Source organism: Cetorhinus maximus, chromosome 23 (genome assembly GCF_964194155.1).
Source record: "Cetorhinus maximus chromosome 23, sCetMax3.hap1.1, whole genome shotgun sequence".
NCBI lineage: Eukaryota > Metazoa > Chordata > Chondrichthyes > Lamniformes > Cetorhinidae > Cetorhinus > Cetorhinus maximus.
The window spans coordinates 27,312,512-27,330,933 of record NC_135901.1 but is presented as its reverse complement, the minus strand read 5'-3'; the positions used below and the strand labels follow the sequence as shown (position 1 = coordinate 27,330,933).

The 18,422-nt window shown below is 45.5% G+C and overlaps 4 protein-coding genes across 7 annotated transcripts in view; 2 read left to right on the top strand and 2 right to left on the bottom strand.

Moving 5' to 3' along the window:
- LOC144697221 (uncharacterized) overlaps positions 1-18,422 on the top strand; it is a 264,883-nt gene that overhangs the window by 142,241 nt on the left and 104,220 nt on the right. The window lies entirely within an intron of this gene.
- Positions 1-18,422, bottom strand: part of LOC144697927 (uncharacterized) — an 84,701-nt gene that overhangs the window by 28,790 nt on the left and 37,489 nt on the right. The window contains exon 4 of the mRNA XM_078569889.1: positions 261-509. Coding sequence (XP_078426015.1) covers positions 261-509 — 249 coding nt within the window. The remainder of the gene's footprint in view (positions 1-260; positions 510-18,422) is intronic.
- The window catches only part of LOC144697932 (uncharacterized), a 273,791-nt gene that overhangs the window by 232,132 nt on the left and 23,237 nt on the right, over positions 1-18,422 (bottom strand). The gene's annotated exons all lie outside the window — the stretch shown is intronic.
- LOC144697925 (uncharacterized) overlaps positions 11,608-18,422 on the top strand; it is a 203,828-nt gene continuing 197,013 nt past the window's right edge. Inside the window, exon 1 of the mRNA XM_078569887.1 lies at positions 11,608-11,693. The gene's annotated coding sequence lies outside the window, so the exon portion shown is untranslated. The remainder of the gene's footprint in view (positions 11,694-18,422) is intronic.

Sequence of the window (18,422 nt, the reverse complement as noted above, 5' to 3'; positions counted from 1 at the left end):
ACAAGCATTCTCTGTTACCATGTTATAATCCTAACAGCCTGATGGGGAAGGAGGAAACTGGAGCCAGTCTTTACTTGGTATAGATTTATTCACTGAGTGAAACATTACAGGTATATACCTCCTGACTCGGCTCCACTCTATGTCAGTAAGAGTCTCTTTATATGTGCTCAAGTAACTATGCAATCCATGACACCCACCTGTATATACTTAACCTCAATTGATACAATTAACACCCACAGTCAGAGCATCTAAAAGGACTCTAATCAGTGTGAACTGTCTGGTGTCTCAGCAGCTCGGATGAACAAGTGAATCCATTCCCACACTCAGAGCAGGTGAACAGCCTCTCCCTGGTATGAATTTGCTGGTGTCTCAGCAGGGTGGATGAATCACTGAATCCCTTCCCACACTTGGAGCAGGTGAACGGCTTCTCCCCGGTGTGAACTCGCTGGTGTGTCAGCAGGTGGGATGACCGAGTGAATCCCTTCCCACACTCAGAGCAGGTGAACGGCCTCTCCCCAGCTGGTGTGGCAGCAGGACACACAACCGAGTGAATCTCTTCCCACATTCTGAGCAGATCAGCCAGTCCCCGGTGTGAACTCGCTGGTGTGACAGCAGGTAGGATGACCGAGTGACTCCCTTCCACTCGCAGAGCAGGTGAATGGCCTTTCCCTGGTGTGAACTCGCTGGTGTGTCTGCAGGTGAGACGACAGAATGAATCCCTTCCCACACTCAGAGCAGGTGAAGGGTCCCTCCCCGGTGTGAACTCGCCGATGCATCTGCAGGGCGGATAAATCAGTGAATCCCTTCCCACGCTCGGAGCAGGTGAGCGGCCTCTCCCCGGTGTGAGTGCACCGATGAGTTTCCAGCTCAGACAGGGCTTTGAATCCCTTCCCACAGTCCCCACATTTCCACGGTTTCTCCATTGTGCGCGTGTCCTTATGTCTCTCCAGGTTCGACGATCAGTTGAAGCCTCGTCCACACACAGAACACGTATATGGCCTCTCCCCACTGTGAATGGTGATGTTTTTTCAGGCTGTGTAACTGGTTAAAGCTCTTTCCAGAGTCAGTGCTCTGGAACACTCTCACTCGAGTGTGTGTGTGTCTTGGTCCTTTTCCAATCACACTGATGTTGGAAACCTTTGCAAGCAGACAGAACAGACAAAAATTTCTCCTTCCAGATTCAAAAGCCAATCATATTCAGCTCCCGATGAATGGGGTGACTCTGTCAGATCTTGATGTGAAGTTTAGTTTGAGATTTCTGGCTGCAAATCCTCCCTTTCGAATATCCTGTTAAAGGAGTTTACAAAAGTCATCACTGTCAGTACAGGATAGAAATTCAGAACAGACAATTCTCGTTTCTATGGAACATTCTTTCCTCTCTCGCTCCCCAAAAGCTGAAAACCTCCATCCCACACATGCTCACTCCATTCTCACCCTGCTGTACCTCATATACACCCAATAGTACTGCACTAAAAATGTGTGTAATACACAGGACTCTATTACATGATTAGAGACACATGATGCTGTGGGGAAGAACTTTATTTCAACAGCCAGTGGTGATGTCCTGGAAGCCACAGCCTATGAGGGTGGTGGTTCCAGAAACGATCAATAATTTCAAAATGAAATTGAATTGACATTTGAAGGAAAGGAACATGCAGGGGAATGGGGATATAGAAGGGGGAATGGGACTGCCTGGGTCACTCTACAGAGAGTCAGTCTGGAGTCAAGTTATCAAATGGACTCCTTCTGTGTCATAATGACTATCACTGGAAATATGTTAAGTACCTGCAGTACTCTCCTCCAAGACTAGAAAGGATAATAAATGAACTTAATTACAGAACTATAAATAATATATCTAAAGGGTTCCCGATGACAACATTAGACATATCTTTGTCCTTTATTACTATATTGTCCAGGAGCAGAAGTCTTTCAAAATAAAATAACGGACACTTCAGCCGTGGGGTTGGAGACATGGGTGGGTGAGTGGGTGGTGGTGGGATGCTGGTGACCGTGAGAGCAGGCTGGATGGGGGTTTGGGTTTCAATATGAGAGGGGATGAGGAGGAGGGGTCTTGAGACAATAATAGTGGGAGGGATGGTGGGGTTTAAAATAAACTAAAACTTACAACTTATCTTGTTCAGTCACAACATCTTCATCTCTCTGCTGGCTGACTCACTCACTTGCAGTCCCACTCGAATCACTCAAACTCACCCTGGAGATTCCTGGGATCAGTTTCCCACAGGCTGTCCTAGAAATACAGGACAAAAGGCAAAATAAGGAGCAATCCCTTAAAATACAGGACAGTTAACCACCCTGAAATTGTCTCCTTAAATGTCAGCCATCTCCTGGGGAAACCACCCCTTTAATTGTGAACATTAGGAAACAGCCCATCCTTTTAGCCAGACAAATAAATGTGTCAAGCTGAGGGAGCAAAGCATGTCAATGTCTTTAAGAGAGAGAGAGAGACCTGGGCCAACCTTTCCAGAGTCTGCACCCTTCCTGGATTCACTTCCTTTCCCTTCAGTTCCTGCAAGTTAACAATTTGCCCCCAGGATGAGAAAAGAAATGGAAAGGGGGAAACATTGATTTCCTCACAGATGTTGCCCAGAGGAGGAAGTTTTAGTCTGAAGGTCATTGTCCAACTTCCTCATTCTAACGTCCACAATGGAACCCTTCCCGAACCAGCCAATAGGAATCACTCTGCTGCACATTGACGTCCTCGGGTTCCAACCGTCTCCTCTTCACCATGGATGTCCAATCCCTCTACACCTCCATCCCCCACCGGGATGGTCTGAAGGCTCTCTGCTTCTTCCTCAAACAGAGGCCCAAACAATCCCCATCCACCACTACTCTCCTCCGTCTGGCTGAACTTGTTCTCTCACTGAACAATTTCTCCTTAAGCTTCTCTCACTTCCTACAAATAACAGGTATGGCTGTGGGTACCCGCATGGGCCCCAGTTATGCCTGTCTCTTTATGGGGTATGTGGAACATTCCTTGTTCCAGTCCTACTCCGGCCCCCTCCCACAACTCTTTCTCCGGTACATCATTGACTGCTTCGGTGCTGCTCCAGGCTCTCGTCTGGACCTGGAAAAATTTATTAATTTTGCTTCCAATTTCCACCTCTCCATCATTTTCACGTGGTCCACCACTAACACTTCCCTTCCCTTCCTTGACCTCTCAGTCTCAATTTCTGGTGATAGACTGTCCACCGATATTCATTACAAGCCTACTGACTCCCACAGCTACCTTGACTACAGTTCCTCACACCCCGCTTCCTGTAAGGACTCCATCCCATTCTCTCAGTTCCTTCGCCTCCGTCACATCTGTTCTGATGATGCCACTTTCAAAAACGGTTCCTCTGACATGTCTTCCTTCTTCCTTAACCGAGGTTTTCCACCCACGGTGGTTGACAGGGCCCTCAACCGTGTCCAGCCCATCTCCCGCGCATCCGCTCTCACACCTTCCTCTCCCTCCCAGAACCATGATAGGGTCCCCCTTGTCCTCACTTATCACTCCACCAGCCTCCGCATTCAAAGGATCATCCTCTGCCATTTCCGCCAACTCCAGCATGATGCCACCACCAAACACATCTTCCCTTCACCCCCCCGGCAGCATTCCGCAGGGATCGATCCCTCCGGAACACCCTGGTCCACTCTTCCATCACCCCCTCCCATGGCACCTTCCCATGCAACCGCAGAAGGTGCAACACCTGCCCCTTTACTTCCCCCCTCCTCACCGTCCAAGGGCCCAAACACTCCTTTCAAGTGAAGCAGCATTTCACTTGCACTTCCCTCAATTTAGTCTACTGCATTCGCTGCTCCTAATGCAGTTTCCTCTACATTGGAGAGACCAAACGCAGAATGGGTGACCGCTTCGCGGAACACCTTCGGTCTGTCCGCAAGCATGACCCAGTCCTCCCTGTCGCTTACCATTTCAATGCCCCACCCTGCTCTCATGCCCACATGTCCGTCCTTGGCTTGCTGCATTGTTCCAGTGAAGCTCAACGCAAACTGGAGGAACAGCACCTCATCTTCCGACTAGGCACTTTACAGCCTTCCGGACTGAATATTGAGTTCAACAACTTTAGATCATGAACTCTCTCCTCCATCCCCACCCCCTTTCCGATCCCCCTTTTTTCCAATAATTTATATAGATTTTTATTTTCCCACCTATTTCCATTATTTTTAAATGAATTTCCATCCATTGTTTAATCTCTACCTTTTAGCCTTTTTCAATCCCTTCCCCCAGGGTTATCTGTACCTTGCTCGTCCTGCTTTCTACCCTTAATGATCACATTCCTTTAGATAATATCACCACCTTCAACACCTCTTTGTCCTTTTGTCTGTGACATCTTTTGGTTTTCTCCACCTATCACTGACCCTCTATCCAGCTCTACCTGTCCCACCCCCCCTTAAACCAGCTTATATTTCACCTATATTCTATTTTTCCTTAGTTCTGTTGAAGAGTCATTCGGACTTGAAACGTTAACTGTTCCTCTCCGCAGATGCTGTCAGACCTGCTGAGTTTTTCCAGGTATTTTTAATTTTGTTTTTGTTTTGGATTTCCAGCATCCGCAGTTTTTTGTTTTTATCCTCGGGTCCCAGTCTGCAGGCCAGGCGCGCGGACACGGGAGCCCCGCCCCCCCACCCGCGCGGACACGGGAGCCCCGCCCCCACCCATTGTTCCCCCTCCCCCTCCACCTCCTCGAGCCAAGGTTTCCAGGCAACCGACTGACGGCTCCGGCCAGAGCGAGAAGCCGCTCGGAGAACTCGGGAGAGGGGAGGCTGCGCATGTGCGGGGGAGAGCCCGCCCCTTCCCTTCATGCTGAGGAGTTGACCAATGGGAAGAGTTGGAGGACCGGAAGGACGTTGGTCCTCCAGGCAATTAGCCTAATCTAGTTTTGTCATAAAGTTAATTTGTTATCCTTCTAGTCTTGGAGGAGAGTACTGTAGCTACTTAATATATTTCCAATGTTGGAGTAATTCTGACACAGAAGGAGTCCATTTGACAACTCGAGTCCATACCAACTCTCTGTAGAGCGATCCAGTCAATCCCATTCCCCTTCTATACCACCGTTCCCCTGCATGTTCATTTCCTTCAAGTGTCAATTCAATTTCATTTAGAAATTATTGATCGTCTCTGGAACCACCACCCTCATAGGCAGTGGGTTCCAGGACATCACCACTGGCTGTTGAAATAAAGGTCATTCCCACAGCATCATATATCTCTAATCATGTAATAGAAAATAAAATAATGGACACTTAAGCCGTGGGGGAGGCATGGGTGGGGCTGAGATGCTTGTGACTGTGAGAGCAGGTTGGGGGTGTTTGGGTTTCAATATGAGAGGTGATGGGGAGGAGGTGTCTTGAGACAATAATAGTGGGAGGGTGGGGTTTAAAATCAACGAAAACTTACAACGTTTCTTGTTCAGTCACAACATCATCATCTATTTGCTGGCCGACTCACTCACTTGCCGTCCCACTCAAATCACTCAAACTCACCCTGGAGACTCTGGGATCAGTTTCCCACAGGCTGTCCTAAAAACACAGGCAAAAAGACAAAATAAGGAGGAATCCCTTAAAATACATGACAGTTAATCACCCTGAAATTGACCCCTTAAATGCCAGCCATCACTTGGGGAAACTACCCCTTTAATTGTGAACATTAGGAGAGAGACCATCGTTTTAGTTAGACAAATAAATGTGTCAAGCTGAGGAGGCAAAGGATGTCAATGTCTTTAAGAGAGAGAGAGAGAGAGACAAAAGATGTTAGTGCCTGAAATCAATTGGGAATGTTTGATTTCTGTTTTAAAGAGAGGCTAAATTTGCAGATGACACTAAAGGTAAGTAGTAAAGTAAGTTGTGAAGAGGACATAAGGAGGCTACAAAGGGATATTGACAGGTTAAGTGAGTGGGGAAAGGTCAAGCAAATGGAGCATATCCACTTTGGCAGGAAGAATAAAAAATAAGCATACAGTGAGAGATTGCAGAGCTCTGAGATGCAGAGGGATCTGGGTGTCCTTGTGCAGGAATTGCAAAAGCTAATTATTCAGGTACACCAAGTAATTAGGAAAGCTAACCACAGAAGGTTATCATTAGAAGTAGGAAGGTTATGCTTCCGTTATACAGGGCATTGGTGAGACCATATCTGGAATACAGTGTACAGTATTGGTCTCCTTATTTAAGGAAGGTCGTAAATGTGTTGGAAGCAGTTCAGAGAAGGTTTACTGGACTAATACCTGGGATGGGTGGGATGTCTTATGAGGAAAGGTTGGACAGGCTGGGCTTGTATCTGCTGGAGTTTAGAAGAGTAAGAGGTGACTTGATTGAAACATATAAGATCCTGAGGGGCCTCGACAGGGTGGATGTGGAGAGAATGTTTCCTCTTGCGGGAGAATCTGAAAATTGGGATCACGGTTTAAAAGTAATGGGTCGCCCCTTTAAGACAGAGGAGAAAATTTTTCTCTCAGACGATAATGAGTCTTTGGAACTCTCTTCCTCAAAGCAGAGTCTTTGAATATTTTAAAGCAGAGCTAGATAGATTCTTGATAAGCAAGAAGTAAAAGGTTATTGGGGGGTAGGTGGGAATGTGAAGCTGAGGTTACAATCAGATCTGCCAGGAACATATTGAATGCGGAGCAGGCTCGAGGGGCCGAGTGTCTACTCCTGCTCCTAATTCATATGTTCCTCTGTTATCACATCCTTTATAATGGATTCTAGCAGTTCCCCTACTACTGATGTCAGGTTAACAGGTCTGTAGTTCCTCATTTTCTCTCTCCCTCCTTAAATAGTGGGTGACATTTGCCACCTTCCAATTTGCAGGAACCATTCCAGAATCTATAGAATTTTGGTGGATGATCACCAATGCATCCACTATCTCTACAGCCACCTCCTTCAACACTCTGGGATGTAGATCACCAGGTCCAGGGGATTTAACAACTTTCAACCCCATTCATTTCTCCAGTGCTACTTTTTTACCAATACTAATCTCTATCTGTTCCTCATGCTCACTAGTCCCTTGGTTCTCTAGTATGTTTGGGGCGATTTCTGTATCTTCCTCTGTGAGGACAGAAACACATTGTTTAGTTTCTCTGCCAATTCCTTATTCCTCATTATAAATTCTCATGTCTCTGCCTGGAATGGACCCACATTTCTCTTTGATAATCTTTTCCTTTTCACATCCCTATAGAAGCTTTTACAGTCGCTTTTTATGTTTGCTCTCAAGTTCGATTTTTTCTTTCTTTATTAGTTTCTTGGTCCTCATTTGCTGAATTCTAAAAAATGCTCCAATCCTCAGGCTTACTCCTTATTAGGACCTAATTCAATCTTCAACTTCTCTTGTTAGCCACGGTTGCATCACTTTTCCTGTTGGGTTTTTGATCCTTAAAGGGATCTATATTTGTTGCAAATATGTAATAATTCCTGCAATGCTCGCTTTTGCTTGTCTACCGTCATAACTTTTCATGTAGTTTCCCAATCTACCACAGCCAACTTGACCCTCAAACTGTGATAGTTTTTCTCTGTGAGAAACACCCAGATAAATGAAACAAAAGAAACATCTAACCAGCACAGCCCATCTCCATGGCAACATGGCATGATTTGGGGGGTTCCAAACAGAAAGGCAAACGAAATACCTTCTACATTCCAAACACCTTTTCATTCTGTGATCCTTGTGAAATATGAAACTAGATATTCGTAACAAGGCTCAAAGAGCACCAGCCACTGGGGACAAAGTCGTGGGACTGGTCAGTCCAGCAGAAAGAAACCCTCCGACCCTCCCACTTCACCAAGTGTCAGAATGAACATGGTTCAGTCCTGGATGTGATTAACGGCAGCAATAATCAGCAGAATCCAAACCCTGCAATCACTTGTGAACTCACTGGTGTGTCTGGAGGTTCTATAAACGAGCGAATCCCTTCCACACATGGAGCAGGTGAATGGCCTCACCCCAGAGTGAACCTGCTGGTGTGACTGTAGGTGGTGTAACCGAGCGAATCCCTTCCCACACTGAGAACAGGTGAACGGCCTCTCCCCAGTGTGAACTCGCTGGTGCACCTGCAGTCTGTATAACTCGGTGAATCCTTTCCCACACTTAGAGCAGGGGAACGGCCTCTCAGCGTGGACTCGTTGGTGTGTCAGCAGGTTCGATGACCGAATGAATCCCTTCCCACACTCAGAGCAAGTGAATGGTCTTTCCCCAGTGTGAACTCATTGGTGAGTGAGTAGGTTGGGTAACTGAGTAAATCCCTTCCCACACACAGAGCAGGTGAATGGCCTCTCCCCAGTGTGAACCTGCTGGTGTGACTGCAGGTGGAGTAACCGAGCAAACCCATTCCCACACTCAAAGCAGGTGAACGGTCTCTCTCCAGTGTGGCTGCGTCGATGAGTCCCCAGCTTCGATGGGGTTTTGAATCCCTTCCCACAGTCTCCATATTTCCATGGTTTCTCCATGGTGCGGGTGTCCTTGTGTCTCTCCAGGTCTGACAGTCAGTTGAAGCCTTGTCCACACACAGAACATGTAAAATGTCTCTCCTCACTGTAATGGTGATGTTTTTTCAGGCTGTGTAACTGGTTAAAGCTCTTTCCACAGTCAGTGCACTGGAACACTCTCACTCAGGTGCGTGTGTCTCGGGCCTTTCCAGTCACACTGATGCTTAAAATCTTATCAAGCAGACAAAACAGACAAATTTTTCTCCTTCTAAATTCAAAAGCTGATCATGTTCACGTTCCGATAAATCGAGTGACTCTGTGAGATCTTAACCTTTGATTCCAGATTTCTGTCTGTGAATCCTCCCCTTCTAGTCTCCTTTAAAAGAAATTCACAACAGACATCACTGGAGTGTTCTATGGAACATTCTTTCCTCTCTCATTCCACTAAAGCTGTGAATCTCCATAACACACACATTCTCTCTCTCCATTCACACTCTGCTGTACCTAACATAAAACCTCCCAATTCTCCTGAAGGTTCATGCTGATCGACAGATCCACGCTCACCACTCCCTGCCCAGGACACAGAAATCATAATATGAGCAGGAGTAGGCCATGCGGCTCATCAAGCCTGCTCCGCCATTGAATGAGATTATAGCTGATCTGCCTCAGTGCCATTTTCCTGAACTATCCCCAAAAACCCTTAATATCTTCAATATCTAAAACCTATCAATCTCTGTTTTGAATATATTTAACCTGGGGCCTCCTTGGTCCTGTACGGATCAGTACTGGGGCTCCAACTATTTACAATCCATATTAATGACTTGGATGAAGGAACTGACTGTATTGTTGATAAATTTGCCGATGATATAATAGGTTGGGAAGCAAGTTGTGAGGACTTTACAAAGAGTCCACAGAGGGATAGCGATAGATTTAATGAGGGAGGAAAATATTGGCAGATGGAGTATAATGTATGAAAATGTGAGGTTGTCCATCTTGGCAGGGAGAATAGAAAAGTAGAATATTATTTAAATGGAGAGAGACTGCAGAATGCTGCCGTACAGAGGGATCTGGATGCCCTTGTACATGAATCACAAAAAGTCAGTCTCTCAGTGCAGCAAGTAATGAGGAAGGCAAGTGGAATGTCAACCTTTATTGCAAGGAGGATGGAATATAGAAGTAGGGAAGTCTTACTGCAGCTGTACAGGTTATCGGTGAGACCACACCTCGAGTACTATGTATAGTTGTGGGCTCCTTCTTTAAGGAGGGATATACTTGCATCGGAAACAGTTCAGAGAAGGTTCACCAGACTGACTGGGTTACTCTAAAGTGAGTCGGCATGGACTCAAGTTTCCAAATGGACTCCATCTGTGCCATAATGATTCTAGAACTGGATATGATATAATCTCGAACAACTTTATCAACTTTTGTCAAATTCTGTTCCAAAATGCTCCTTGGGACCTTGACCTTGAACACGCAATGGACTAAATCAGAGCCAAAGCCAATACCAGGCTCAATTACATTGAATATACAGCACAGAAGCAGGACGTTTTGTTACGTTATATAAATACAGGTTGTTGCTTTATTGAAGGCTGCCACTTGAACTCCCTCACTGTCCCCAACTCCAAGAGCCCTATGCTGAACAGTCTGATCGACGGTCTCATTCCCACATCATAGCCCAGCCCAGCCCAGCCATTCTCAGTGAAGCTCTTGTTCTCAGTCTCCCTTGTGATTCTGTCCCTGCTCTCTCATTGTGCTGAGCTCAGGTATGAACAAAGCATTTTTGTCTTCAGATTTTTACTCTGAGAGGTTTAATACATCAGGAGACGATGAATAGGCTGGGTCACTTCTCTCTTAGAAAGACAAGGTTCAGGGCTAATGGAAGTTTTTTAAATTCTGAAAGGTTTTGATAGACACAGAGAATGTTTCCACTTGTAGGAGACAGAGCAAAACTAGAGGCCACCAACATAAGGTAGTGACTGATAAATCTAATCGGGAATTCAGGAGAAACTTCTTTACCTGAGAGTGGTGAAAATGTGGAACTCACTACCGCAGCGAGTGGTGGAGGTGAATGACACCGGTACATTTAAGGGGAACCCGGATAAACACATGGGGGAGAAATGAACAGAAGGATTCACTGAGAGTGAGATGAGAAAGAATGGGAGGAGGCTCAAACGAAGTATAAACACTGGCTTGGATAAGGTGGGCTGAATGGCATGTTTCTGTGCTATATTTTCAATGTAATTGAGACCAGTATGGCCTTTAACTCTGACATAGTCCATTGCAGGTTCAAGGTCAAGATCCCAATGAGCATTTTGATAACAGATTTTTCTCAGTCGTTTCTGGGATGTGGGTGATTCATCCCAAATTGCCCTTGCTCAGAGGGCATCTAAGAGTCAACCATGTTGCTGGGGTCTGGTGTCACATGTAGGCCAGACTGAGTAAGGACGGCAGATTTCCTTATGGAATCAGAAGCGTTTTTGCAACAATCGGCAATGGTTCCACTGTCATCGTCAAACCTTAAACTCCAGGTATTCATTGAATTCAAGTTTTGCCAACTGCCGTGGTGACATTCGAACTCGGGTCCCCAGAGAAATACCTGGGGCCTCTGGAATACCAGCCCACTGACAATGCCACTATCACACTGCCTCTCGAGCTATAAATCTCTGCGCCTGAGACATTCCCTCCTCTCTATTGATTGTAACTAATTCATCCGACTTATCTCGCCTGCTTTTTCCCAAGTTCTCCTCCCCTGAAGGTGCTGACTCTCGGGTTCAGATTCACACTCACCAATTGCCCTCCCCAATCTGTCACCCAGGTGTCTAAATCTTTACACCTGAAGTTAACAAACTGTTTTGCTAAGGGGGCTTCACAATCAAATCCAGTGACTACCCACATGTACTTTGTGTCAGGGCGGGGGCACTGCGCCCCCCCCCCCCCCAGCTTTCCATCCCAGTCCCAGGAGTTTAGAGACTGGGCTCCGGATTAGTAATGGCGGCCACAGCGCCCACAATCCCCCTTGTTGGGGAAATCGCTCTATCCGCCGCGCAGGCGGGCGCCCCGGAACTGCGCATGTCCAAGGGAGATGGGAAATTGCGCGTGTGCAGGGGAGAGCCCACCCCTTCCCTTTATGATGAAGGATTGACCAATGGGAAGAGCTGGAGGACCGAAAGGACTCTGGTCCTCCAGGCAATCAGAGCGCGGGCTTTGTGTGAATGAAGATTGAGCTTCACACAGACTAAAACCTCCTCCTGTGTCCAACATCTGTGAGTAAAACACTTTCTTTTCTCCCCCTTTCCATTTCTTTTCTCATTCTGGGGGCAAATTGTTGACTTGCAGGAACTGAAGGGAAAGGAAGTGAATCCAGGGAGGGTGCAGACTCTGGAAAGGTTGGCCCAGGTCTCTCTCTCTCTCTCTCTTAAAGACATTGGCATCCTTTGCTCCCTCAGTTTGACACATTTATTTGTCTGGCTTAAAGGATGGTCTCTTTCCTAATGTTCACAATTAAAGGGGTGGTTTCCCCAGGAGATGGCTGACATTTAATGGGGCAGTAAATGAATATAAGACGGAGATATGTCTAGTTGTTACATGATGCCTTGTCCATATATTATTTAAGGCTTTATAAACTTCATTTATTCTTATTTGTTGGTTTATAATATAGTATCGTACCTACAGTTATATATTTCCAGCCAGAGTCATTATATTAGAGAAAGGTTATATTCAGCAACTCGAGTCCATGCTGAGTCACTGAGGAGCAATCCAGTCAGTCCCATTCCCTTCTCCATCCCAGTTCCTCTGCAAGTTTATTTCCTTCAGGTGCCCCATTCTGTTTCATTTTGGAATCAGTGATTGTCTCTGCTTCCACCATCCTCATCGGCAGTGAGTTTCAGGCCGTTAACACTTTCTGCAGAATTAAAGTTTCACCTCATCCACTCTGTATTGCTAATCAGTCAATATACATATATATAGATATAGATTTTTGGGTTAGTAGCCTGTCTGAAGATTTTCAGGTCTCTGTGTCCAGGACAGGAAACAGTGACACTGGATCTGTCAACCAGCATGAATCGGCACCTTCAGGACAATTGGGAAGGTGTGTATTTGGTACAACAGAGTGAGAATGGAGGGAGAGTGTGTGGGATGGAGATTTACAGCTTTTGGAGAATGAGAGGGGAAAGAATGTTCCATACAAACTAGATTTGTCTCTTAATTTCTACCCTGTACTGACAGTGATGTTTTTTGTAAATTCCTTTTAAAGGATATCAGACAGAAATCTCAAAACAAGATTCACTTCACGATCTGACAGACTCATTTGATTAATTGGGTCTTGAATATCATTGGCGCTTTGATCCAAGCAGGAAAATGTTTGTCTGTTCTGTCTGCTTCAAAAGGTTTTAAGCCTCATTGTGATTGGAAAAGCACCGAGACACACACACCCGAATGAGGGTGTTCCAGTGCACTGACTGTGGAAAGAGCTTTAACCAGACATACAGGCTGTAAAATCATTGCCCCATTCACAGTGGGGAGAGACTGCATGTGTCTTTTGTGTGTGGATCAAACTGCCTTTGATCGTTGAATCTGGAGAGACACAAGGACATGCGCACCATGGAGAAACCATGGAAATGTCAGGACGGTGGGAAGGGATTCAAAGCCCCGTCTGAGCTGGAGATTCATCGACGCAGTCACACCAAGGAGAGGCCGTTCACCTACCCTGAGTGTGGGAAGGGATTCAGTGATTCATCTACCCTGCTGATGCACCAGCGAGTTCACACTGGGGAAAGACTATACACCTGCTCTGAGTGCGGGAAGGGATTCATTCGGTTATCCAACTTGCAGACACATCAGTGAGTTCACAACGGGGAGCAGTCATTCACTTGCTCTGAGTGTGGGAAGGCATTCACTCTGTTATCCCATTTGCAGACACACCAGCGAGTTCACACCGGGGAACGACCATTAATCTGTTCTGAGTGTAAGAAGGGATTTACTAATTCATCCAATCTGCACAAACACAAGCGAGTTCACACCGGGGAGAGGCCTTTCAGCTGCTCTGAGTGTGGCAAGGCATTTAATCAGTTATCCCACCTGCTGACACACCAGCCAGTTCACAATGGCGAGAGGCCATTCACTCGTTCTGAATGTGGAAAGGGATTCGTTCAGTTATCCAAGCTGCTGATACACCAGCGGGTTCACACTGGGGAGAGGCCATTAACTTGCTCTGTGTGTGGGAAGGGATTCACAGATACATCCAGCCTGCTGACATATCAGCGAGTTCACACCAGGGAGAAGCCTTTCACGTGCTCCACATGTGGGAAGGGATTCACTCAGTCATTCCACCTGCTGAGACACCAGCGAGTTCACAAGTGATTCCAGGGGTTGGATTCTGCTGTTATTGCTGCTGTTAATCACATCCAGGACTGAACCATGTTCATTCTGACACTTGGTGAAGTGGGAGGGTCGGAGGGTTTCTTTCTGCTGGACTGGCCGTTCTCACGTCTTTGCTTCCAGTGGGCTGATGCTCTTTGAGCCTGGGAGTGCACATTTCCACAGAAATGGTCCACAAAAGCTGATGAAGGACATTTATTTTATCCTGGATAGTAAATAGTGTTTTTCCTACCACTACAGGTAGATCTAAAATAAATACATTTGTCTCTGTTCCATTGAGTCTATAGCACAGGGCCAGGCCAGGCGGCTCAATTGGTCTATGTCAGTATTTATGCTCCTCATGAACCTCCACCCACCCCTCTTCATCTCTCCCCACCTCTCTTCATCTCTCTCCATCAGCATATCCTTCTATTCCTTTCTACCTCATGTATGTATCTAGCTTCCCCTTAAATATATTCAAGCTATTCACCTCAACCACTCGCTGTGGTAGCGAGTTCCACATTCTCACTACTCGCTGGGTAAAGAGGTTTCTCATGAAATCCCTATTGGATTATTGAACCCTTTCATCATCTTAAAGTCTTCCATCAGGTCACCCTTCAGTCTTCTCTTTTCTAGAGAAAAGCAGCCCCAGCCTTTCCTGAAGGTTAAATGCTCTCAGTTCTGGTATTATTCTTGTGAATCTTTGTTGTCCCTTCTCCAATGCCTCTATTTCCTTTTTTGAAATGGAGATCAGAAATGTTGACAGTACCCCCAGTGTAGTCTAACCATGGTTCGAAAAAAGTTGAACATAACCTCCCTGCTTTTCAATTCTATCCCTCTAGAATGGAACCCTGTATCTGGGCCCCACACTTTAGGAAAGATGTGAAGTTCTTAGGGAGCAGAGGAGATTGACGACAATGGCACCAGGGATGAGAGACTTCAGTTAGTTGGAGAGATTGGGGCAGCTGAAATTTCTCTCTTTGGATCATGGAGTCATTAAGATATACAAGGAAACTATTCAGCCCATCAATTCCATGCTAGTTCTCTGTAGAGCAATCCAGTCAATCCCATTCCCCCATTCTATCACTGAATCCCTGAAAGTTTATTTCCCTCAACTGTCCATCCAATTACCTTTTGAAATTGTTCATCATCTCTGCTTCCCAACCCCCTCATAGGCAGCGAGTTCCAGGTCATTACCACTCGCTGTGTAAAAATATTCCTCCTCACATCCTCCCTGCATCTCCTGCCCAAAACCTGAAATCTGTGTCCCCCTCGTCCTTGTACCACCAGCGAATGGGAACAGCTTTTCTTTGTCCACCTTATCTAAACCTGTCATAATCTTGTACACCTCTATCAAATCTCCCCTCAACCTCCCGGATTCAAGGAAAACAACCCCAGTCTGACATCTAAAATAAATAAAACAATATGTTAATGCCTGAAATCAATTGGGAATTTGATTTCTTTTTTAAAGATATGATGAATATATTGTATTGCACAGTGAAGGAATTGGAGTAACTCACCCGGGTGATCAGTGGAATGTATCAATCTGGTATCCACCTACATTCTAGTGAAAGTCAGGGAGGTGTAGATGAGATGAATAAGTTGATAGATTTCTCTGGGGGATATTTACATCCTTACCTATGAATTTTGTTTTAAAGAAAACCACATTTGACAGCCTGGCCACCACCTGAAATATCAGGACCATAACAGGGGGAGATAAGCAAAGACAGACACTCACTTTGATCTTTTGCTATGCGCACCTGAAAGTTCAGAATATGTGGCCTGACATTGGGATACCGGTGTGAGTGTGCAAATGTGATTTGTTACATGTGAAATCAATAGCACGCGTAAATTCATGGTGAAGTGGACCGAGGAATGGGTCCCAAACATACACAGCTACTTGACAAACAACATGACATGAAAGGGTTAATATAATGAGAATGAGACAATATTTTGACATCATCAAAGCATTGACACATACTCCAGAGGGAAACTGACTTTAAAACAATCAGTATAGAATTAAACACACTGGTCATGGTCAAAAAGTGACTAAAATTGAACGAACAGAGATAAACATTTGGATTGGGTCAATTAAGGGCTTGGGAGAAATAATACTGAGTGAGAACTGTCCACAAGTTGGACAGGGGTAAGGAGAGAGCTGGAGAATTTTTTACATCCATGCTTGATCTGTTGCTTGAAGCATATGTCCTTATGTACTAGTAACCTAGAACTCACGGCGCTCCTTCAGGAGAAGAAAAAATCGAGTAGATGTTACCCCTGACGGGGCCAGAACAGAACTGGAAAATAACAGAGTGAAATTGAGTGAGGGGTTGGAGAGAGAGTTCTCCTCCCCCTCAAGATGTGGACTGTAAGAATCCTGGGGGACTTCCTACTTCGGGTTTTCTTGCTAATTAGTGAAAACTAAATTAAAAACTATGACAGGCTGTGCATTTATTTTTAACTTGATTGTTACACTTCTCCTGTTTTTATTGCTGTTGTGATTACTATCTGGGTGAGGATGGTTGACAGATGACAGGATGGGAAATTGTGGTTTGGGTCTTCATTGACCAAATGTTTTATTGATCCGAAAGGTGTAAAAGGGGCCAAACTTCAGCAGAAATCTGGCAGAGCTGAGAACAGATGACTTGCTATGTGGGAACAGGGAGATGAACAGCTCCCAGAGGACAGAGAAAACAAGAGTGCCTTGAATCCTAGAAAACTCCTGGGTGTCAAGGCCACCATGTTTTCACTGCTTGACTTGGGAATGCTGACTCCCTGTACCAGGGACGGAGCGTGGGAAGCCAATTGTTTGAGAGTTTGACGTGGCTTGGGCAGGTACAGATGGTTCAATGACAGGTTTTGTAATTGGTCAGTTCAAACGTTAGCTCGGCAATGATTGGGTTAAATCAGTCTCCATGGACCTTGTGATGTAAAAAAGTATCAGAAGGGATTCCCCGAGCACAGAGATTTGTAGAGGTTTTACATATTGCATTGACTGGTGCCATGGCATCTGGGGCAGACCAGGGAGCATTTACGTGGAGATGGTGCTTCTACCCAGAGTGTAATGGTAATGCTGCTGCACTTTGATACTACTGCTCAGACATGAGCTTGTGTCAGGTCTTATTTATACTGAACAAAATCTAACCACTGTCACCAATAAGGGTTATCACAGTGAATCATTTCAGAGTTTGGGAAAGGGGATAAAGGGTTAATATATACAAATTAGGAGCAGGAGTAGGCCAGTCGGCCCCTCCAGCCTGCTCCTCCATTCAATAATGTCATGGCTGATCTGATTGTGGTCTCAATCCACTTTCCTTCCCACCCACGAAACCCTTTCACTCCCTTGTCAAACAAGAATCTATCAAACTCAGCCTTAAAACTATTCAGTGACCCGGCCTCCACCGCTCTCTGGGGAAGGGAGTTCCACAGACCCACAACCCCCTTAGAGAAAAAAATTCTTCTCATCTCTGTCCTAAATGGGAGACCCCCTTATTTTTAAACTGTGTTCCCAATTCTATTCTCTCTGACAAGGGGAAACATCCTTTCAGCATCCACCCTGTCAAGCCCTCTCAGGATCTTATAAGTTGCAATAAGATCACCTCTCATTCTTCTGAACTCCAATGGATACAGGCCTAACCTGTCCAACCTTTCCTCAGAGGATAACCCCCTCATTCCAGGAATCAGGTGAGTGAACCTTCTCTGAACTGCTTCGAATGCAGTTATGCCACTTGTTAAATAAGGAGACCAAAACTGTACACAGTATTCCAGATGTAGTCTCACCAAGGCCCTGTACAGCTGCAGGAAAACATCCCTACTTTTATATTCCATTCCCCTTGCAATAAACGACAACATGCCATTTGCCTTCCTAATCACTTGCTGTACCTGCAGACTCACATTTTGTGGTTCATGTACCAGGACACCCAGATCCTTCTGTACCTCAGAGTTCTGCAATCTGTCTCCATTTTAATAATATGCTGTGTTTTTTTATTCTTTCTGCCAAAGTGGACAAGTTCACATTTTCCCACATTATACTCCATCTGCCAAATTTTTGCCCATTCACTTAACCATCCATATCCCTTTGCAGGCTCCTTAAATCCTCTTCACAAATTATTTTCCTACGTATCTATGTCATCAGCAAATTTAGCCACCATACATTTGATCCCGTCATCCAAGTCATTGAGATAGATTGCAAATGGTTGAGGGCCCAGCACTGATCTCCTGTGGCACTCCACTTGTCCCATCTTACCAACCCGAAAATGAAAGGGATGAGGTCCGAAAAACAGAATATGGGGAGTTAGGAAATAAGCTGAAAAGTAGGACCTCAAAGGTAGTGCTCTCAGGATTACTACCAGTGCCACATTCTCGTCAGAGTAGAAATAGCATCATATATCGGATAAATATGTGGCTGAAGAGATGGTGTGAGGGGGAGGGTTTCAGATTCCTGGGACATTGGGACACTGATGTCCTGGGGGGAATATTTGCTAGAGTGGTTGGGGAGGGTTTAAACTAAAATGGTAGGGGGATGGGAACCTATGCCAGGAGTCAAAGGAAGGGGAATCAAGGACAAAAACAAAAGACAGAAAGGGGAATAAGAAAAGTGATAGGCAGAGAAATCAAGGGCAAGAATCAAAACAGGG